Source organism: Drosophila willistoni (assembly GCF_018902025.1).
Source record: "Drosophila willistoni isolate 14030-0811.24 chromosome 2L unlocalized genomic scaffold, UCI_dwil_1.1 Seg196, whole genome shotgun sequence".
Taxonomy (NCBI): Eukaryota; Metazoa; Arthropoda; class Insecta; order Diptera; family Drosophilidae; genus Drosophila; species Drosophila willistoni.
The window spans coordinates 2,886,048-2,909,235 of NW_025814048.1; the positions used below are offsets into that span (position 1 = coordinate 2,886,048).

Below are 23,188 nucleotides of genomic sequence, written 5' to 3' on the forward strand. Positions count from 1 at the left end.
TAAAAAAAATATTTTGTTTTGTCAGTTAAAGATAATTAATTAATTTCAGAACAAAATTTATTACTTCGTAATAGGCATATTTTTTTATTATACATTTAAAGATTTATCTAAAGTTTTTATAAACTCCAAATTGCATATAGGCGTGTCCCTGTATTAAGTGTACAAAGTATCGATAATAATTTTTTGCGCTAATCGAGCGTCTCCAGTTGCAATCGCTCTGGTCACATTATTTATTGTGCCAAAAAAAAGCGCGCGGTCTATGTCGGAGCAAGGAAGAGGATATACATAAACTCAGACGCTGGCGTTATTACAACATATTGCAAATATTTTCGTCCTCCATTTACATCTATAACCCGCTGCCATGGGAATTTTGGGCCTATCCAAGCTAATTGCCGATTTGGCTCCCCAGGCCATACGCGAGAGTGAGATCAAGAATTTCTTTGGTGAGCTTGAAATATTTATAGATTTTTTGAATGGCTAATGATTTCTTGATTCCTTTATGAATAGGGCGCAAAGTGGCTATCGATGCTAGCATGTGTCTGTATCAGTTTCTCATTGCTGTGCGGTCGGAAGGTGCCCAACTGGCCACGGTGAATGGTGATCCCACATCCCATTTGATGGGAATGTTCTATCGCACCATCCGCCTGCTGGACAATGGCATTAAGCCGGTCTATGTGTTCGATGGTAAGCCACCAGATCTAAAAAGCGGTGAATTAGCCAAGCGCGCGGAGCGTCGCGAGGAGGCGGAGAAGGCTCTGAAAGCGGCCACAGAGGCGGGCGATGAAGCCGAAATTGAGAAATTCAATCGGAGATTGGTACGTGTGACCAAAGAGCATGCCCGAGAGGCCAAGGAGTTGCTCAAACTGATGGGTGTTCCCTATGTGGACGCACCCTGCGAAGCCGAGGCCCAATGTGCCGCTTTGGTTAAGGCAGGCAAGGTCTATGCAACGGCCACAGAGGATATGGATGCTCTAACCTTTGGTTCCAGCAAATTGCTACGTTATCTCACCTACAGTGAGGCCCGAAAAATGCCCGTCAAGGAGTTCACCTACGAAAAGCTGCTCCAGGGACTCGAACTGAATCAAAGGGAATTCATTGATCTCTGCATCCTTCTGGGCTGCGATTATTGTGAGAGCATCAAAGGCATTGGGCCCAAACGAGCCATCGAGCTGATCAATTCCTATAGAGATATTGAGACTATATTAGATAATTTGGATACCAGCAAGTACACCGTCCCTGAGAACTGGAACTACAAGGTGGCCCGCGAACTCTTCATAGAACCAGAAGTGGCAGATGCTTCTGCAATCGATCTCAAATGGACCGAACCCGATGAGGAAGGTCTGGTTAAGTTCCTGTGTGGTGAACGTCAGTTTAGTGAGGAAAGGGTACGAGGTGGCGCCAAAAAGCTATTGAAATCTAAGAAGGCTCAGACCCAAGTGAGACTGGATAGCTTCTTTCAGACATTGCCCAGTTCCCCCAATGCGGTAGCAGCTGCCAAACGCAAGGCAGAGGAGGCCAAAAAGAGTGCCAACAATAAGAAGGCTAAAATTGGAGGCGGTGGCGGTGCAGGGCGTGGCAGACGGCCTAAATAAGTTTTCAATATTTACACAAACATTTTTTCTTGTTTAATTCCTAATTCTAACATAAAAAACACACTTTTTGTAACTTAAAACTATCAAATTGGTCTTGATCTTAAAGGGGGAGGTTTCTTAAGGTGACGTTGAGGGTGAATGAGGATAATGGACCGGTGGACACATTACGCCTCCTCCAACTACAGCAAATACTGTTTAGCTAGAGCTCGCAGGAAACGAGATTTCCTAACCATGGAGCTTTCCCGTTTGATCTCTTCATTGTTATTCGCATTTAACTCCAAAGTGCCCATCATCGAGATGGCCTCCAGCTTGCGACTATGTTCACCACGTTTCGCGTGTAAATTTACAATGAATTCCAATAGAGTGGTATCCCATATGCAGCTATAATACGCATCCATGGCATCGGTGAAATTGGAGGATTTCTCGCTTAGATTCTTAAAGACGATACCATAGTCAATCTCCTCAAGAAATTGACAGAGCACTGTGGCCTGCATATGGCAACCCAAATTGGCGGCACAGCGTATCATTTTACGTATAACATAATCATCGGCCACATTCCTCTGCAGAGGAAGGGTGCAATAATCGGTTCCCGTAACCAGAGCATTGACATAGCAACGCATGGCGGATTCATTGTTACCAATGGCCAATTCCAAATCTCCTTTCATCTTAAGCCACGATATTGTCTGCGGGTAATATGACAGAGCCTCCGATAAAAGCCACTGCAGTGTCTCGCAGATGCTCCTTAGACTATAGCTGATGGGACTGAAAGAGCAAATGGATGAGCGTTTAATTAGGACTTCCATGTGGATTACTCTTGGTACTCACTTATTAACACTCGTGGGCCATAGCTGCATGTATTCGCAATTAAGGTCATGATTGGGATCATCTTTTAGAATATTATGCATCTTGCCCAGCATGGAAATCGCCAGACCAAAGACACTCTGATGCCGAACTCGCTGGAGGAAAGCTTGCAAGGAACTAATGCCCCCGCCACCGCCTCCACCACCACCATTGGCCCTCTTGGGTACATTTAAGAACATGCTCAACATCAGTTCCCAGGCATCCCGGCACACTTTCTTTGGTCCCTTCATCTTTTCCATTTCGATAAATGTCGCTGCAAACGAAACGGGCAGCTCCAATTGGCCCGCTCGCTTGTCCAGGTAGAGAAGAGGTGCGAATTCCGTCAAATTTAGCAACATTATTGCACAATTCTCGAGAATCTCAAGGCGTGGTATAACCGAATCTCCCGAACACGCACCCAAACATTGCTTACATCTACCACTCAGGGACTGCAGATCTAAGGGTTTCTGATGCCACTCCTCCAGGCATTGAGTAATCTGAATGTGAAGAATCTCCCAGTTAAGCAGCTTGCCCATCAATTGACTATTGACTGGAGCTGGTTGCTCTTTACGTTGAATTTCCGATTTCAGGACACTCAACATGGACACGGCATCAATGTGATTGCCCTGATTGGCCAATTCCCGAGCCTTGCCGAGAAGTACATAGCTAAAGTCCTGTATAAAGCTAGCATTCATGGCCATAATCAGGGATTTGAGCGGTTGCGGCACATCCCATGCTGGATTAATGGCCCACAGAGGTTTACCCGGCTCTGTGCCGCACAATTTGACCAAGAGAATGCGCACTGTATTGGCATTGGAACAGCTAATCAATTGCCTCTCCAAGGCGGCTCCATCCACACGGCTCACTAAGAAGGCAAACTGATGATTACTATTAAATGGGATGAAGAAATGATTGGACTTACTTTTGGAGTGACATAGCCAATCATTGATATTGGCTAGAGAATTGTTTAGCGCCGGCAACGAGGACTGCTGCAGTTGTTCTTCCAAATCCTCCAGCTCAGCTGGTGTAAAGATTTTCAACTTGCTTACAGACTGAAGTAATTGTCGCGCTTGATTACTGCCCTGATTGCTCTGATGATAAAGGAGTATGCCATCGATGAGAAAATGCTTGAGGGCCGTCCTTCCACCTTGCCGGCAATGTGGTAGAGTCGTTTTGATGGCCTCTATAAGAGGCGGCAGACAATCCAAATCTTTGAACTTTTCAAAGTATTCCATTTGACCGAAAATGTCGCCCCACTCGTAGATATTTCGCACCACATTGAGCGCGGCTACCTGCATGGGCAATTGCGGAGAATCCTTGAGTGAACCCGCCGAAATGGCTGCATCCAAATCCAATTCCAGTTGTCGTCGACTAACCAAAGGAATTTCTCGCTCTCGATTATCCATTTTTAGAATAGGCAGCAAATCCGCGAAATTATTGAGCATAGACTGATGAAATCTCTCCAAGAGTGTGGGTTTCTGTGAACTTATGCCGCATGCCTGGAGCATTCCCTCCAGCTCTTCGGGGCGTATATGACAGAAATACATTTCCGTTTGTTTGGGTATAGCTTGGAGATTACTCCGACAAGAGGCAGCTGCCTCTCGGGCTAGAATATATTGCTTGGTAAAGAGATAATAGTGAGCCAATTCGAATTGTAGCTGAGCGCGCAACTCCTGGGGTGAGATCAATCGCATTAGATCATAGTTTTGACCACTGCCCAAGTCATCACATTGTAGGGTCACAAAACTATCATAATGGAATACATAGAAGGGTTTCCCCCAAGTAATGGAGGAGGTAGAGCAAAGTTGCTCCAGATACTCTATGGAAGGTTGCGTTGGACTGTCCAGAAATTGATCAACACATTGATACCTATTCAAAAATACACGTTTGGTTAGTTCCACTAGGATTAGTGTCGTTTGGCTAACTCACATATTCATCGGCCGCGGAGCCTTTAAAGCATTCTCCTTGATTAACTGCATTCGGAGGAGCATTCTGTGATAAATGGTCAAAGCAAAACGTGCTGCATGCTCATTCCCACTGGCCGCTGTAACAAAAAATTAAAGTTATAGTTAATTAATTCAAGCCAATCCTCGCCAGACTATTATCTCACATATTTGCATATTGAAATCACTGGCCAGGGGTATCGCCACTGGTCGTCCATAGCTAATGGTACATAAATCACGCAGCAGACCAAGCTGCATGACCACTGGAAGCTGCTTCTCCAGCATATCTAAATCCCATCTCAACCATGTGGCTACTTTCAGTTCCAGAATCTTGAGGGCCAACTGTTTGCGTGTTAATTGCAGACCCACTGGTTCGCCGGGAGATCGAGGCATTTGCAGTGCCGCAGAGGCACTTGGTGTGTTTGCTACTCCTGATCCCGGCAAGCTTTGCAAATCACTGCCAGGTGTCACCACCGACGTCATCACCGTATCCGGCGTCATGCTAATAAACTGCATAATCAAATCCACAGCACTGGGCTCTGAAATGGAGGAACAGGAAATTGTCGTTCAGTTACAAGTGTGTGGATGTGGCTTTCGCTCCAAATCTTTACCGGGATTGGGACGCTGCAAATGTTGTGTTATCTTGTGCGGATCTAGCAGGAATTCAAACCAGAGAACTGTTTCCGCTGCCAATGGCACGGCTTTGGGTTTTAGCGGGTCATCCATTTCATTAATTTTAATAATTTTTTTGTTTGTTTTCTACTAAAAAAATAATAATAATTGTGGAATCTAAAGATGGTAAATTGTAGCCAACAACCCTACCGATAACTTAACCGATTACAAAATGGACAATCGAAATATCGGATATATAGAAATGGCGGCATTTTTTAACTAAAGTAAAATGTAATTTGCAAATTGCAAATAATAATGGCAATAAATACAAACCATTCTTCGATAAATCGACCCAGGGCAAACCCTTCTCTCACTCTCCGGTTAATTTTCGTTGGGTGTAGATAAATAAGATCAACTTAAAGTTCTGGACAACCGACATCATTGTTTTTCCTTGACTTTGCAAAAGCTTTTGTATTAGTGTAAGAAAAAAGGAAAAAGATGCTCAGAACAAGAAGGTAAACGTTTATGGGACAGTTAACAAATACGAGATGTTCTTTTTTGTGGTTTTTGTTTTTGTGATGTTTCAAGTACAGTTAAATTGTCACTCTAATTGTAAGATTAATCATGCGTGTGTGTGAGAAATGGAATTGAGAAATGAAATTAACAGCTTATTAAAATAAACGGTAAGTTTTCATTGACTGCATCGCCATCTTCCATTCCTTCGTTGCTTTCATTCTTTATGGTTTCATTGTGAAATGTTTTATATTCTAGAAATGTTCTTTACTTCATAGTCCATCATATCTTAATATGGTTGGCTTTTTTTCTGGTGCCTAGGGCGGTATTTTCAGTGAATGTGGGCGTGGTTGTGTCAATATTACGTCACTTTTTTTTGCCTTCTGGGCATTTAAGCCTCAACACTTGCATTATTTTTGTTTTTCACCTTTAAACGAAATTTACGTTCGGTCTTTATTTTAATATTACTAAAATACTACAGAATGTTCCATATCAGTAAGACCTCCTCCCTTGAAATTGTAAATCCCCTTTCATTCCTTGGCATAGAGAACTTTTTTAAATTACATATGTTCCTTGGGAGACTCCCACTTTCTTTTTTTTCACTACCTTGTCTAAAACTCTAATTGATTGAAAGATGTAACAGTTGACTGCATTACAGGACCAGAATACGTAAGGGGAGAGTCCTTTTGATATCACCCCCCACTATATTCCCTTCAACTTTTTTCACCACCTCCTACATAGATATATCCAAGCACTTTCCAGACTTAACCCGATTTTCATTCCTACAAAATCCGCGACGAAGCCCCACCAATAAATGTTAATTAATTTCATAGTTTCAAACATTTTATTTTTTTGTATTTTTTCTTTTGATTCTTTTATTTATGCTTATGATCGTTGACACAATTTTTGTTGAAAGTCATAAAATTCTAATTTATATCACCTTAGCGCATAAATCGATAAAAGAGTAGTACATATTGGATGGATATATAATCATTTCATGCTTGTATCTCCCCTCCCCCTCCACCATTTGTAGTTCATTAAAAATGTAAAATAGTTTTTGTTATTTAATTTATGCAAATATTTGTGGTCTGTTTCTTTCAAATACAGAGTGAGAAAATTTGCATATATTTGAGATAGATAGATATTAGAGATTTCTAGTTATTTCTTTCAGTGTATCGATGTCTCCGCCCTAAGTTGTGGAACTTTATGAGCATTTCGGAATATGTGTGTCTTTGAGGCAGGTGATTTTATGCAAATTATATGCTTTCAGACCCCAACCGATCCCCTCTGGCATTTCATCTTCATTCGAATAGCTTTGAATTTTCTGGAAATTTTTTCTGATCTCTAATCTCTACACTAAACAAATTATGCAATCGAGAAATATATATTTTTTTTTCCATTTCTTTTTTTTTTTGTCTTTTGCATATTTCCATAAAAATGTCAAATCAATTTCAGAAAATTCGTAAATTTTCTTAATGTATTTTCTTATAAATAATATTTTCATATAGATTAATGATCTAAATTTAGATGCTTTTGCCTTGAAGTGAAAGAAGACTAACGATATTCATTCATGGTTTTTCACACACACAGAGACACATACCCAATGATCCACTTTTTTCTTATTATATAGCGCACCGATTCTCTGCCTGATCTCATTTTGCTACAAACAAATCGATTCTAATCTCCCCAACAAAAGTTCACAAAAGTTGACTCCAAAGGAATTTTTGTAGACGCAAGACAGTTTTGAATTCTCGATTAAGGCGAGAATATGTCGAAATCACAGAAAATAAATATGTATAAATAACACTAATTAAGCGCCTGCGCTTCGCCCCATCCTCCAGAGGGTTATCTTAGTTACAGGTTAAGGCAATGATGATGATTGTGCCATATTTTTGAAAACGGTTTCAAAGTAAATTAGTACTCATTATGAATAAACATAAAATGAAATGATCTGTTGAAAGGTATATTGAGATTATAAAGTGCTTAAAAAAATCTTTGACTTTCATTTGCATTGAAAAATGTTTAAAATATAATGTTCTTTATATTATTTAATAATAATAATACAGATTAATTTCTCCAAATATCGAGTCTCTAATACTTAATTTTTAAGAATTTTTGAAAAAAGATTATCCAATTTCCTAAAGTGGTTCCATTTTTTGAATATTATAAAATATTTGACAGACTTTGACTTTCATTTACTTTTCAAAATCTTTTAATGATACTATTTAAACATTTTTAGCATTAATTTTTTAAAATTGAAAGATGTATCAATTTTTTCATCAAAAATTTTCTAATAATTTGTAATTCTGTAAAGCTTAAAGCTTATATTTTTCCAAATAATTGGTATATCTATACCTAAATTTTATACCTAAAATTAATATAATTCTTAAATTCCTAAATTTTATACCTAAAATTTCATAAATCTTCTTATGTAAAGTGTTTAATTTTTTCTTAAATGATTCGCAAACTCTACTAGTTTTCGAATTTTTTAGTTATAATTGAACTTTTTTAATTTTTTAGGTAAAATACATACAAAAATCATTAGGTACATAAATTTTCAATTTTATGCATGAATTTATTATGAACAAATACAATTTTTTTTTTATAATTTTCATTTCTTATTTGAATTATAGTGGACAGTTTTTGCAATGGCGGAGCTGGCTCATCATAATGCCAGGGGATATCATGTATTCGGGGATGGAAATATGGTTTTTTGGAGGGGTATCAAAATTAGAAGAGCTTCAAATGAAAAGTTTCCAAGAATCAGATACTGGGTTTTGAAATGTTTTTGTTCTAATTAAGAAATCGTTAATGAATTTTACTTCTTATATACATATGTATACATATACATATATCGATTTATATTTTAATTTTTAAAGTGTTTTTTAAGTTTTTAGTTTAACTTTTCTTTCTCTTACGATTTTAAAAATTCGATTTAATGATTTTGAAAAGCCACAAATTTGAAAATTTTAGCTGATCTCTAGGTCAATTCAAAAATTCAAAGTGTTTTGCCCGTATCTTAAGCCACTGTGCAATGTTTTTAGTTTGAATTAATTAATTCATTATCACTAAGTACGTTAAAGTCGAATCCATTTTCCCGTAATTTCCACCCGTAACATTTTGAATGTCTTTTGGATTCACTCATAACTGTTGCTAAGGAGGAACTCAGTCTCTAACAGAGTCTCAAGTCGAGTCTTAGAGGTCTATCAAATATTTGCATAATATGCCATACTTTGTTCACAAAATTAAATATAAATGTATAAATTTTATTATTGTTGTTGTTGTGGTTGAACAGACAACTGGAATTTTGTTTTTTTTACTGTTAAACGAAACGAAAGAGAACAATTTATGGATTCTATTGATTGGTTTCGTTTGCTTTTTGCTCTTGGAGGGGGTTTTGGTTTCTTTTTTTCCTCAGATGATTAGCATATTATGCAGGTTGAGATCGAAACGAAATGAAACGAATCGAAGTTGGATCGTCGGCTAGGGCCATTCACAAAAAAAATATATGTCTTTATATATATATATTTATGACTTTGGCCTAGTGAATTTGTATGACAAAAAGATGAAGAAAAAAATAACAAAATAAAAAAAAACAACTCACATGACTCGAAAAATTGCGTTCGAAATGGTTTTCAAACATTTCTTTCCTGGCCGTTCTTTTTTAGTTTTTCTCGGTTTTTTTTTTTTTTTTGCTTTTTGTTTTTCTCGTTTTTTATTTTCTGTTAATATTTCGAAATGTCATTAATAATGCCATAAATTAACTAAATTCATTGCTATTGCTAAATCTCTTTATTTTTTTTTTTACGCACACCACGAAGAAAAAACCACGAAGAAAATATAAAAACCATTTTCTGAAAATGTTTCAAAAAAATCAAAAAAAATAAAATGAAGATGGAAAGAAAGAAATTCATGTCTGTCGTCTGTTGGTGGCAGGCGGCATGGAAACAACGACACGAAAATCTTTCAACAATGGTTGACAGCATTCAGAGGGAGGAGCATGGGGGGAGGAGGACGACGCCTACCTCCTACGCAGATCTTCATCGAGGGACTTGGGGGTGATGGAGGGTTTGGGGGTGGAGTGGGGTGTGTGTGTGGCAAACGATCTCTTAACTTTTGACTGAAATGAAAATTGTGCCCGAGATTTTCATTTCAAACAAACGCTGGTGTTGCTGTTGGGGTTGGGGTTGGGGGGGAGGCAGGAAATTTTGTCGGTTTGCCGTGTCGTCGTTGATGGGTTCTGAAATGAGGCGAATGTTGAAATTATTTACCCCCTCTACAATCTTACTACAGAGTGAGATCTGTAAATTTAAAGTTTCTATGAAAGATGAAATACTCTGAAATATTCTAGGAATTTATAGATAGACGAGATGGCAGGGAGCTTCATATGTATAGGGAAATGTGTACTATAGGATCCAAATGGATACTTTATAACTATACTGGGGGAGCTATAGAGAGACAAAGGTTTGAATTTTTCACCTTGCATACGTAAAAGGAAGATCTGTTGAAGTATTGGATGGAAATGTCAACTGAACTTGCTTCCTTCCGTCTTTATGCTAATTGGAAAGGCTTTACTTTAAAAGCTCTTATTCTAAAATGAGTTTTAATCGAAATTCTTGGTATATTTTTTGGCAAATTGTCTAAGGTATCTTTATTATATGTATAGAGCTTTATTTTCTGGGTACGTCTCTAGAGTCTCTCTAGAGTCTAGCTAGTCTAGCCAAGTTGTCCTTACATACGGAGGTTACCTTCTTGGCATTCTGGACATTATCGAAAAAGGTAAGAGAATCACTAGCTCTAGGAATTCTCTGGGAAAGTGTTAGGATCATCGGTGATAATTTTAATCTACTTAAAAGCCTCTTCATTAGCAAAACCACGAAGGTAAAACTTGCGGAACTTGGGCTACAATGAATCGTAAGACTGATTAACTAAGCATGGGGCATAGTCATTGTTTTTCCAATTAGAAATTGGTTGCCTTGGGTTAATCTTCAAGAACTCCCAGTTTTAAATGCTCATCAGCTTGAAAATTGAGCAGCTTCTTCCTTAGCTGTCATGATGACAAAAGTGACTGAAAACCTTTTCATAATGTTGCTTTTTCCAATTTGCTTTTGCATGGATTTCGGGAAAGTTGTTTGTCTAATCACTTGACCTGTAGACTCACTTCTCAAAACCCTTTTCTGGGGTTAAGGAAGCAAAACTATAAATTGTATAGTGTTGTTGGTGTAGGGCCTTTAAGCCATGTTTTAAAAAGAGACTTAGTAAGAAAAACTTATCATTGATTGAAAACTTTCTTGTTTTTCTTGTGTTAATCACAAGCAGTAGAGATGGCTAGTTTATGGCTGTTTATATTAGTTTAGTTGATAATTTTCTATTAGAGATCGATGGGATTTTGCGTCCTTCCTATCCCCTATCGACGTATCCCACTTTATAAAGAAAGGACCTGACATTCAAAAGATATTCTCTTTATGAATTAATGCAAATTCCATACAAAACTTTCTTCCAGATCGAACAACTCACACATGGGAAAGAGTACAATGAAAATTTGTCGTTTGTCGCCACCGTCGTGATGCGTTTTTTGGAAAATTGTTGGTTTTTCTTTTTTTGTTTTTAGAAATTTCTCTGCTTCTGGTGTCGCCAAACTCAAAAATTATTCAACACAAGAAATACCATGCTTTTTGTCTAAGGCATTTGTTGTTTTGCGTTTTGCTCGAGATTCCATAAAACAACAAAAAAAACCAAACTTTTTGGTATCATTTTCCAACGTGTAATACTTGCAATTAAGCGCTTTTCTTTTTTCCCTGGATTGTCTATTTTTGGCCCACTAGGTTTTTCCTGATGACAATCTGTCGTGACGTTTCTCTGGAATTCTACTTGATGTTTTCAGTAGGAGTAGGAGTAGGAGTAAGAGGAGTTGGAGCGAATGAATGTGAATTAACTTACAACTAAATGCCTGACATAGTTGAGCATTTTTCTAAATTAAGTTCATGGAAATGAAAATTTACTTGAGAACATGAGATTAGAATTAGAAAGAAATGTGACTTATTTTTGGAGCAAAAACACTTCAAAAACTTAATTAGAAGGAAGATCTCTCTACTCTAGATGGAAAAAGTCAACTTACAGTTTCAGGAAGAGTCGATTTGTAGAGAGTATTCAAATCCTGAGTCTCTATACTATATAAATGTCTTCTATATTGATGTGAAACCAATTTTATTGGTTGAAAATCAAATTCTATTCATAGGCAAATCACTTTTAAAAGCAGTTCAAAGTGTTTAAAGAGTCTTCTTACCGCCTTTTAAACTCATGTATGTATCTTTAAAAGTAAAACCAATTCAATATCTTTGTTGGAATAGAAGGGATCTAGATTTGTTGTTTTGGTGAGCGGTGGAAACGATTGTATGTCTGTGTTGGATCTTGGATCGCCGTCATCATCATGATCAGCATCCCAGCATCAAGTTCATCTTCACATGCCAGTCACTTTGTTTGGTTTTTACCGTTCTGCCGAACAAATCAAATAAAAAATAATAATAATAAAATATATTGTAAGGAAAAAAAGAGAATCTCAAACATTGTAGTCGTTACCCAGCAATGACACACATTTGTCAAAACGAGCTCACTTCAAAAGGCCGCCAAGAGTCGTCGTCGTCTTCGTCGTCTTCAGAAGAACAAGAAGTGCCCCCAGACAATGGGAAGTTGCTCATAAATACATAGACTTATATAGATAAAGGACGGTTAAAGGCGGCAAAGGGGTGGGCAGAGAAGGAGAGACACACAGAGAGAGAGAGAGGGGGGAAGCAACAAGTGAAAGACAAATGTGCTAGCCATCAATTGTCAAACCTGACGGATTTCCACTCGTAAATAGTGTGAAATTATTTCACAACTTTTTTTTGTTGTCGTTGTTTTTTTTCTGTCTTCTTTCTGGTTTGTTTGTTGTATTACTTCTGTTCGATCCACATTTAATTTTTTTATTTATTTTGTTGTTGTTTTGTTTAATTTGGCACTGCGCGTGTTCTTTCAACCATAAATTTACAAATACCTATCTTTTATAACCATTTCCAAAAGCCTGGAATGAACCCAAAAAAAAAAACAGCTGAACATTTAATGTTGCGGACATAAAAAGAGTATATAAAATTGTTTTTTGGTGTTTTTGTTGTTTTATGTATTTTATTTTTATTATTGAAACAGTTGGCTTTCGATTCAGTCAAAAAAAAAAAATGGAAAAAAGAGAATGCATTGTACTTGGCTACTCTAAAAAATGTCTTTGTGATCATCTGAATTGGAGTTGCTTTTTTGTTTGTTGTTGTCAGTAAATGTGTTTTCCGGATACACTGGGCCAAAATTTGGGCACTTCCAAATACATTCATAGGTAAAATTGGCCCACACAAAGTAAGGTTAGGTTTTTTTGAAGGAAAAGTTAGGAAAAATGGTGAGCAATCTTATTTTAAATTTAGAAAAATATAAATTGTTTGGATAGTTTTCTGAACTTGACTTTTGCAATTTCTGATGTTCTGATTTTTGATTTTCTAAATATTATTTGGTAGTTTCTTAGGGTTTCTATTCATTATTTGAATAATAATAAATAATAATTTTTTTCTAATGAAAGAATTTAAAATAATAAAAACATTAATTTGATTACAGTAATTTTTTTTTTTACTTAATTTATTATAATTAAATTTTTATAATTTTTAAGAAATATTTGGATTATTCTTAAAATCCTTTACAATATTATGAGATTATAATATTTTCGAATAAAATAAATGAAAATAAGTAAAAATGCTTGAAATTTTATCTTAAATTAAACATAAAAAAAACATTGCCATTATTATTTTAAATAACTAAAAATATATAAATAATTGAAATTATATTTAACATATAAAAAAGTACACAAAATTGTATATCGATATTTTTGTTGTGTAATTTTTAATTATTCTATTTTAAATGAAGTAAATAAATATAAAAAATCTTTTGTAAATAATTTGTATTGATATTATTATTAAATTTATAGATTTCAATTCAACAAGCCGAACGTTTTTCATTGTTTAAAAAACTAATAATTTTAAATGTAATATTTCATGTTAAAATAAATATAAAAATTCCTTTAGAAAAAACAATTTTCTTTTTTAATATTAGTAGTTTCAAATCAATCAATTTAAGTAAATTTGTTGTGTGATAAAAGAATATAACATTTTTATATATGTATGCTTAATTAACAACAGGCCGAAAAAGTGTAATCTTTTAACCTATTTTGATGGACTAGAGATAAAATCTTAACTACTTAAAGCATTTAATATAAACTAACTAATATTATTTCTATCAATCATAAATAATCTTCTATTTACTTTTAATTTCAGCTTGTCTTCAAGTTTAATCGTTTTACCATTCGGTAAGTACTACAAATAATAATTACTTCTTACAATATTTAACTCTATTAGAGTATTGCAATATTCCTCATATAATTTTTTTCTATATAAACGTTTTTGTTTGCAGTTTTTGTTCTATTGACAAGTCAATTGAAATTTTTGAAGAAACAGACTTTTTGTTTTAGAGCTGCTGCTGCCTTTTTTGTTTGTTGTTATTGACTTTACGGAAATAGAAAAAGGTTCGACAGAACTTTTTGTTTCAGGGCTTTTCCTCCATTAAAATGTCAAACCCTGGAGCAGGAGAAGGAGGAGAAAGGGGAGGCACCTGGCTGCAAAGAGGTAGCAACAGGTAGCACACGAGCAAATAAGAGTCATGAGTCAAGGCAAGAAAGCCATTCTTTAACTATATATACCCGTTTTGCTGTTCTTCTCTCTGTAATTATTTATGTGTGAGTGCACTTATTAGTCCGTCTGTGTGTTAGTCTGACGGTCTGGCAGTCTCTTCTTTCGTCTGTCTGCCGTTACAAACATACATACATAAATAAATCCTTCAGCAGGCTCGTCAAAAACTGTTTACCATGATGAGCGTAAGTGGATTTGACAACTGTCAACTGGTCGGGCCGGGCAAGGCTTTTGGATTGGGTCTCCTCACTTGGCAGGGTCTCTCTCACCCGCCATCCATGCGGCTGTTGCCTCTTGCATGCTAATGACATGTAGTTGGAGGATCATTTCGTTGGGGGACTGCACTTGACTGTCTCCTTTTTACTTACTTTTGTATAATGCTCATTAAAAAGCCATAATAAATATCTATGTATCTGCAGAGTATTTATTGATAATGCCGAAACAGGATATTCAATCCTCTTACATTCTTGGATTTCAAATTTATTGTATATGAATTCTCTTATCAACCTTTGACCCATCGCGAACGATGCCGGGGTTCTTCTCTCTGGGGGGAACAACAGGTGTTTAGTCGTTCAAATTTATGAAACTTTTTAATTAAGCCTCTCAACGAACCAAACCTATGCAGGCTTAGAGTGGCGGAGTGCGGGGGGGCGACTAATGAATTAACTTGAAGCGCATTAACCATAAATTTTAATTATATCCAGCATACACAAAGTCAGCAGCAGCGATTAACAGAAAACATCTACAAGAAACTCAAAACTATATGGACTACTCTGGGTCTAGGGGGGGTTGAGGGGCTCAGCCGAACAAAATCGAAGCTGGAAGTATGTCACAAATTAAATATTCAAAATAACCCAAAAAAAAAACAAAAAAAAAAAAAAACAAAACTCAAGGCGAGGCAAGGTGAAATGAAGCGAAGCAAATGGCCCTGCCTCGCTCTGGCTGTGGCTCCTTTTCATCCATCGACCGCATTCGATAATAATAATAAAAATGTAGAAAAGATAAAAACAATGCGAGAGGGGGGAAAACAAAAAACAAAAGTACATAAATTTTCGTAACACCAGTCGAAAAATTCAATTCAATTGCCTGGCGAGACATGATGGTATCTCCATAGATGGAGATGGTTTCAAGTTATGGGAGATACCTTATTTATTTAAGTAGGCATCTCTACCGAATTGAGTTTTGGTTCTTATGATGGCTAAGTTTACAAAAAGGTAAAAACTTAACATCAGTAAATTCTTTATGAAGATTCTCTCTGAAGGCAATTGTAGTTGAATATCTGAAACCAAATCTGATCGTGACCAAGAAAGAGGGTGATCTAACTTATACTTATAAATGGTGTCTTATGATGAATCGAATAAATCTGAGTTAAACATAAAACGAATTGAATGAATGCAAGTGCCGAAATAGTTGTCAAATTCTTTCTCACTGATCGACTGAATTAACTGAATAGAAGACCAAATGAAATGAATGAATACTCAACCAAATAAGCCTTAAGTAAGTGACTTATTCTATCGTTGAAAAAGTTCGAATTTGAATCTCGATTGTGCCAAGTATAAATGTTATAAAAGGAATAAACAAGTTTTTATTTTTATTGAAGACATATTTTTCTTAACGAGGCAACATCCCTCTATAATCAAAGCACTGTCCGATAATTTAGTTATATATAAAGGTACTAAAGACGCCGAAGCTATCAGTTAATCAGTTATAATTAATAATTAATTAGAATATTGTTTCTTTCTAAATAGTTATCTAAATTAAAAACCTAACTGGGAGACGATTAAACAAAATATTGGTTGTTCTTCGGCATAGTTAAGTGCTTTTGAAAAGACTTCCTTTGTCGAAAACATTCAAATTTTCAGTTACTGATTTGATAAAGCCATATAATATTTCTAGGACAAATTTGACTAATATCACGAATACTTTTAACTTAAATATAACAACTAACTGTTCGGTTTTAATATTTGATTCTTGTTTAAAGAGTCTGATTTTCTCAAGTTTAACACGACTTTTTTATGAAATTCACTCTCGTGTCACGCTGTCATCTCTGATTTGCAAGTGCAATGACCTATTGGCCGGTTTGTCTCCTTACCTAGTCAAGCAAAGCGTCCTCGAGCCTAAGTCTCAATCCCAATGCGAATGCATATTTCTTATATTTTATGTTTGTTGGCTTTGAAAACGCTTCATTGGCTCACAGACGATGACGACGACGACGACACTAGAGAGAACTAGAGAAGGAAGAGTGTGAGGGAGAGAGAGATGGTGGGGGTAAGATGGTGGTCATATGTCGAAGGTGTCAAATTACAAGCTAAGCACATGAACATATGCACATATGAACCTATGTGGACATGCTTCGTTGTCGCCTTTGGATTTCCTCATGGTTTTTTCATAGTTATCATCATGAATATGAGAGGACTTGCAAGACAGAGCCCAACTGTCTGAGGGACTACTTAAGAGGGAGAGAGAGAGAGAGAGAGCTAAATCGTTGCCCATTCCAAAGGTTCTGCCTCTATTTAAACTGATTAATTCTTTCTGCTACTCTACGTCTGCTGCTGCTTCTGCTGCTGATCCTTACGAGCTGATTGCGACCTTTATTAAACGTAAATCAAACAATTTGTCCTAAATAAGTCACGTCTGCATATTTGTGAGTTGCCAATTGTTTTGCCCTTTTCTGGGGTTTCTTCTCGGACCATCTTTTATTTATTAACTTGAAACTTTTGCTTTGGTTCGGTGTCCTTTTTTGGTCATGGCGCATACTTTTGACTTTGGTTTTGTTTCCATTCTTTCCTTTCGGTTTGTTACCTTCGCTCCTCGCTTTGTCGTGCTCCCCTTTTGTTGTTATCGGTCGTGTTGTATCTGGGCTTGTAGCTTTTAACCAATTGCCTGGCACTTTGCGGTCGACATTTTAACAGGCCATAAATCTGTTTTGGTTTGCTTTGGCTTGCCTTGGTCGTCGGTCGGTCGGATCGGTCCTAGCCCAATTTCAATTTCTTTCGAGTGCCAAAACCTGACAACTTTGACACTTAAAACCGTTGGATGACTCCAACTGAGACATTGGCGGCTGCAAATCATCTCGTAAAAATTTTTGCAAAGTTATTCACTTGTTCCTTTTTTTCCTGCCTGCGGTTAACACTTTTTGATTTTTAGTGTTTAGTTACGGTTTGACTTTACTAGAACCACAGAAACATTCTCTTCTCGTCATTTTTAGTGGCTGTCAAAGATCATAAGAGATACATTATTGAAATCACAGGTCAATTGGTAATAATTTGAACTTTTTTGGCTTTTATTTATACATTATTGGCAGCTTGAAAGCTTGTTAAGACAGTTCAGAGAAGAGTTGGTCAAAATATTAAGTATTAGCAACTAAATTTAAGTATTTTTTAGAATTTTTTATTTCTTCACTCCAGAAAAAGATTCTTTATTTGTTTGATCTAGTAAAGTTATTCAAAATGATGCCTCCTTTGTGCCTTAATTTGCTTCCCAAGACAGATGAACTTTAACTTTTTACTTTCTCTAAATTTGTTTTCCATGCAGAAGTTCCCTAAATAAATGTTTAAACTAATAGTCAATAAATATATTTATATTTGTTGGCCTTCTTTTTACTCAATTACGTTAAAACGTTAAAATAAATTAAACTTTTTTAATAAGTGTTTCAGTTTAGGGTTATGGGGTCCCATGAATCTGCCGAATTCATTAGTTTTTTGGGAAATTAATCTTTGACATGCTGAATATTATTTTGGACGGATCAACTTTAAAATATTTACAGTACACTTTATTTAAGACATAGATATAGATAGATTGATAACACAGGACGATGTCCCATGCTACTTATAAGGAGCTGATCACGATCCTGTTCTTAGTTTTATAATTGTTAAATTCTTGTCTTGTTGTTGTATGTAAAGGTACATTGAAATTCATTATAAGAGATTTCTTTTCAGTGTTTATTCGCACCAAGGCTTAGGCCTTAGTAAATAAACTAGACTTGATGGGGTATTCATAAAAAACTGTTGTGAACACTTAGAAAAGAAAAGTATGTATTATCGTCTTATTCGATTACATCGAAGAGATATAACAATGCTTTGTGGTCTGATTTTTGGGCGACTGAGCTCTACTTTACATCCTGTCCCTTCTTATCCAAGCGATAGGCAATAGTTTCGATCCAGCTTCATTTAAGCTTTAAGCTGTATATGAACATTTCATTCTATTTGATTACTAATGTTTACATCTTTTTGGTAAATTGTCAGACTACATTACATTAAAGTCATATGGCATTGGCTATTGGGCTTATTTTAAGTGAAAATCACTTCAGGGATCATCCAAAAACCTTGTGAACTAAATTTTATACCCTTCGCACCTCGTGCCCATCTTTGTTATAATTTTGAAACCCTTCTTTACCCTTAGCGCCTATCTATAATCTAAGGACCTTGTAATTAAAGAATGTTCTCAAAACCTATTGAAACGTTCTAATTTAAGTCTTAATTTATCTCTTAAATTAGAACGTTTCAAAGTCTTAATTTATCTGTTCTAATGATTATTATATTAAATAAATTTATCAAATATACATTCAGGCTATTCTTGGTCTAACTGTTTTTAGATTTAAATTAAAATAAATTAACATCATAACAATTGGTAAACAATTTCTTAATTTTTTCTTTGATTCATTATAAAATTTGATGAGTTCCTTATAGAACATTTATAAAGTCATTGAAATATTTGGTTGGCTGTTTTTGAAAACATAAGTACAATGAATCCTATAAAATGACCAACCATTTATATGTGTAACCTTCACTTTTGTCCGTCTGTGTGTATGTGTGTGTGTGGAGATCTCTTTTGGGGAGCTTTAGTTTTTTTCGGTGCACAATGCGCAAAAAAGTGCACGCAGTGCTCATAAATTTTTCACACCTTATGATTATCGTGCAATGTCTGCCGACCACTTAAGATGCACACACACACACACGCACACTTAGTCACTAACTTACAAGCAACAATTGCACTCTGGTAGTTTAATAAATACTTAATTTTTATCATGACCAATGCATCGGACCTGGACCTGGACTTGGACTTGGAGTTGGACTTTCTGTCTCATAGAAAAAGTTCTTGAACCTGTTTCAAACTGAAACTCCGATTCCCCGACATCGAATATTTATGAATAAATTCCTTACTCATACTTTCCTCATATGTATGTGTGCGCGTGTGTATGTGTTTGTATGTATATTATTTTTGTGATAAGGTTCCCCTCGATCTTGTTGGTCCCGGTTTTTGTTTTCTCTTCCCTCTTTTATTTTTGTCTTTATCGACGTTTCGCTTGGCCGCCTTTGGGTATTTATCAGCCAGCACTTTACCCTCTTTTGCACTTGACTTTTGGTTTTTTTTTTTTTAATGGCTTTTCTGTCTAATATCAGGGTATGGGGATATTTCGTTGATTTTTCATCTTTTGAGACCTCACAAGATTTCCAATTGATTTTGATTTATGTACAAACATGAGAGACTAATTTTTGTGCCATTTTCTACATCATAAAAGGAATGTGAAATGATTATTTGCATGGTTTGGTGATTGGAAGGAATGATGGCACTATAGTTAGAAGAGAGCCAGGAAATTCTATTCATTGATAATGACTCAACAGATGTGGTAGCTCCTTAACTAGGTATGTCCCCCCCGTATAAACTCATGAATTTCAATGTATTTTATAAGGTTGAACTAGAATATGGTTCAAAAACTAATAAAAGTATTAAATTTATTTCCTAAGTGAAGTATAGCCCTTGAAATGCATTGAAATATATGCAACTTGCCTAATCCAAACCGCTTTGAACTACTTTAACGGTGACAACTCCTCGAAACTGTTGACGACGTGCGATTGAAGCATATCTATTTGTATAATTCGGATTTTACAATCTACATTGAATTATGATTGAGAGGCAGCCTTGGAGCCACTTCCGGCAATACGTTTCTTTCTGACTACTCCGTTGGAAATCAACATCATAGAAAACGCATCATAGACCCCTTCTAGATCCTCAACTCAACATTCTCAAAGTGAACTTTCTGTTGATAGCTCAACTAACTACAATTTATCTATCTATATAGGCCTCGGTATTTAGCATTGAAAAATTGTCAAATATTTTGAAAATCGATCAATTTTACATGAGTTTCAATTGGTTTATGGATCTATACTTGATTTATGCATAAAGGCGTAAATCTTTAGGGGCGGAAATGAGGGGAATTCACTTCCCCCAGATGTCCATATACAATTGCTTGTTTGGAGTCCCTGTAAAACTTTATCAAGATTTTTCATTACCTCTAATTTGGAATCATTATTCCAGACACAATTTTAATGCAAAAATAGATATTTTGCTTTTATAATCTTTTGATTTTTGCAACTTATCCCATTGTAAACACATTAATATATTTGAAAAGCTTCTATTACACAACTCATGAAGAGCTTTTAGTTTATAAAGCAGGAACAAATTGGAAGACTTCTTTCTGCAAATCTACGGCACGGCAAGAATTATTACTTTTAACACTCTTTATATTTAACCATCTACACTTGAGCTGATCAAACAATCTTAAGTTCAGATCTTTAACTTCCAACTGTATGTTCACATCTGATTCAAAAGTTTCTTCCGAGTGTAGGATATTTGATCAAAATTTTGAGGATTCTTGATACAGTATGTCCGTTTTATAGAAAACTCTCTAATTATTGTTTACTTCAACACTTACCTTGTACTTCGACATTTTAAGGATGACCAAAGGGAAACAAATATTCCAGAAAAGATTGGCAAACTAATTTTCGAAAGGCAATCAAAAATTGATTATGATTATAGCTAAATTTGTGTTGGCGTCCCATCGCCTATGCACTTACTGACTTCTTAAGAATTACGTTGGCCCTAGCTGATCTCGCCTTGGTTCAATGTAATTGGCCTTACTCGGGCACTTAATCAAATGTTGAGCCAACGTCGTTGGACATCAAGTCAAGTGCAGTCAAAGAGAAAACCTACACGCATTTAATTAAAAAAGGAAACTATGACTATGACTATAACTATGACTAGGACCAGGACTAGTGGTAGCTAAATGAAGATGGTGGCTGGTTGAATGTTGAATGCTGGATGACGTTGACTGTCGTCCCCGTGGTAGAGAGACCCAGTCAAAAATGCGGCAGCTGTCTTCCCAAACAGCCTAAGAAGACAACAAACGACATGGACGACGATGACGATGACGATGACTACGACGACGACGACGACGACGCCAGGTCCAAGCACTTGTCACTGATCTCTTCTGCTGGCGTTTCATTATCTTTGTCTGGTTTGCCCCCGATCTCCGATCTCTTCAGCAAAAAGGGGGAGGAGTAGTAGTGGAAAAGGGCCATTGAAACCCTTTATTTGTTCGCTGCTTTTAAGCAAATTACAGCTTTTGCCGTCCACCATCTGAAGGGAGATAGAGAGAGAAGGCCAGAGACAGAGAGGAGGTTAATTTGGAAGCAAACGAAGAACTTTTAAGTTGTTGTGCTACCTGCTGCTGCTTCGGCTGCTTCTGCCACACCGTTGCAAGTGCATGTCCCTGGCCATGGGGCATTCAGTCATTGCATGTGTATGTGTGTGTTGCTCTCATAGGGGTTTGAGTGGAAACCAATGCCCTGAAACCTGATTACGTGTATTCATAACTTTTGCTTAAGCACACGCAAATGCTTGATAAATGTTACGAAAAACGAATTTCATTTTTAATCTCAAAATATTCAAATGAATTTTGTTTCGTAATTTTCACATTATAAAATATAATCATGAATAAAAATGAACTTCTTTTGGAGTACATTAAGATACTTATAGGTTATGAGGGTAAGAATAATTCAAGAAAAATATTACCTACTCATTTCAGTTTACTTTTAATTGAAGTTGGTATCATTGGCAAGTGCCAATCATATATTTCTTAGTATATAAACTTAAATCTTACTATGATCTTAACATTTTGAGACTACTTTAATTTCTTGAGCACTGTACATGGTCTTAGGTTTTTATGTATCTCGATTCTTTTTCATTTCATTGGTTGAAAATGGAGCCCAAAGGAAAACCACTTCGATCTATATATCTTGCCAGATGAACAGATATACATATATCAACTATACGTTGAAAAATATATCCATTTGTATTTCCATTTACCTATCCATCTATTAATCTATTTATTTATCTATATATTCATCTATCTATCCATGAATATCATTCTATCTATCCAACTAATTCTCCATATATACATATCTATCCAACTGGATCTATCCATCTATCTACATATCTATATTACTTACAATCCCTTGAAGTATTTCTGAAATAAAATAGAATACGTATATAGAAAAATTTCAAACTTTTGTTTAAATATTTCTTCCGATAATAAATATCTTCCTATTTTTTACGTTTATTTTTTAGGCTTAGGAAGTATTTTATGTATTATACTTTTAATTAAGGAAGAATAGAAACATTTGAGTGGAGTCTTAAAATAACATTTGGTGTTTCTCTTCTTTATAAAAATGAAAACTTATAATCATAATATTATATTGTTCTTACTCAAACACAATCAAAAGTATTGTAATAATCGGTTTACCTATTAAACTCTGTCTAAAACTACATAGTTTAAATTTTAAACTTGTGAATTTCTGGATAAGTACAGTTCTTTAAGTAAAAGATGTTTCATTTTGGTTAATTAGAAAACCTGAAAATATACATGAAAGCTTGCTGAATTTTTAAATTCAACACTTTCAGTGGAATCTCAATTGAAAAATACTTTTTGTTGATCATTTGTACATTGGCTATTAACCATATGGCGTTGTTTTTATGATCAAACATTGAATTTTACAGTTGTCGTAGACATAAAACGCAAGTAACGCAACTCTCTGCGGTCCAAAGCCATGGCAAAGTCACCAAAGAGCATTGAGAGTCAATTGGTATG

General features: G+C 35.7%; 2 protein-coding genes across 2 annotated transcripts; one reads left to right on the forward strand and one right to left on the reverse strand.

Annotated features, from left to right (window-relative positions):
* Positions 1–224: 224 nt before the first annotated feature.
* On the forward strand, positions 225–1,672 carry LOC6639956 (flap endonuclease 1). The gene is made up of 2 exons (XM_002063601.4): positions 225–443; positions 508–1,672. The coding sequence occupies exons 1-2, from the start codon at positions 362–364 to the stop codon at positions 1,590–1,592; spliced, it is 1,167 nt and encodes a 388-aa protein (XP_002063637.1). The 5' UTR covers positions 225–361; the 3' UTR covers positions 1,593–1,672.
* Positions 1,603–5,158, reverse strand: LOC6639955 (integrator complex subunit 8). Its single transcript, XM_002063600.4, has 6 exons — positions 4,987–5,158; positions 4,543–4,914; positions 4,362–4,476; positions 3,355–4,301; positions 2,418–3,297; positions 1,603–2,354 (listed from the first exon to the last, which is right to left on the reverse strand). The coding sequence occupies exons 1-6, from the start codon at positions 5,099–5,101 to the stop codon at positions 1,772–1,774; spliced, it is 3,012 nt and encodes a 1,003-aa protein (XP_002063636.1). The 5' UTR covers positions 5,102–5,158; the 3' UTR covers positions 1,603–1,771.
* Between the last annotated feature and the right edge of the window lie 18,030 nt (positions 5,159–23,188).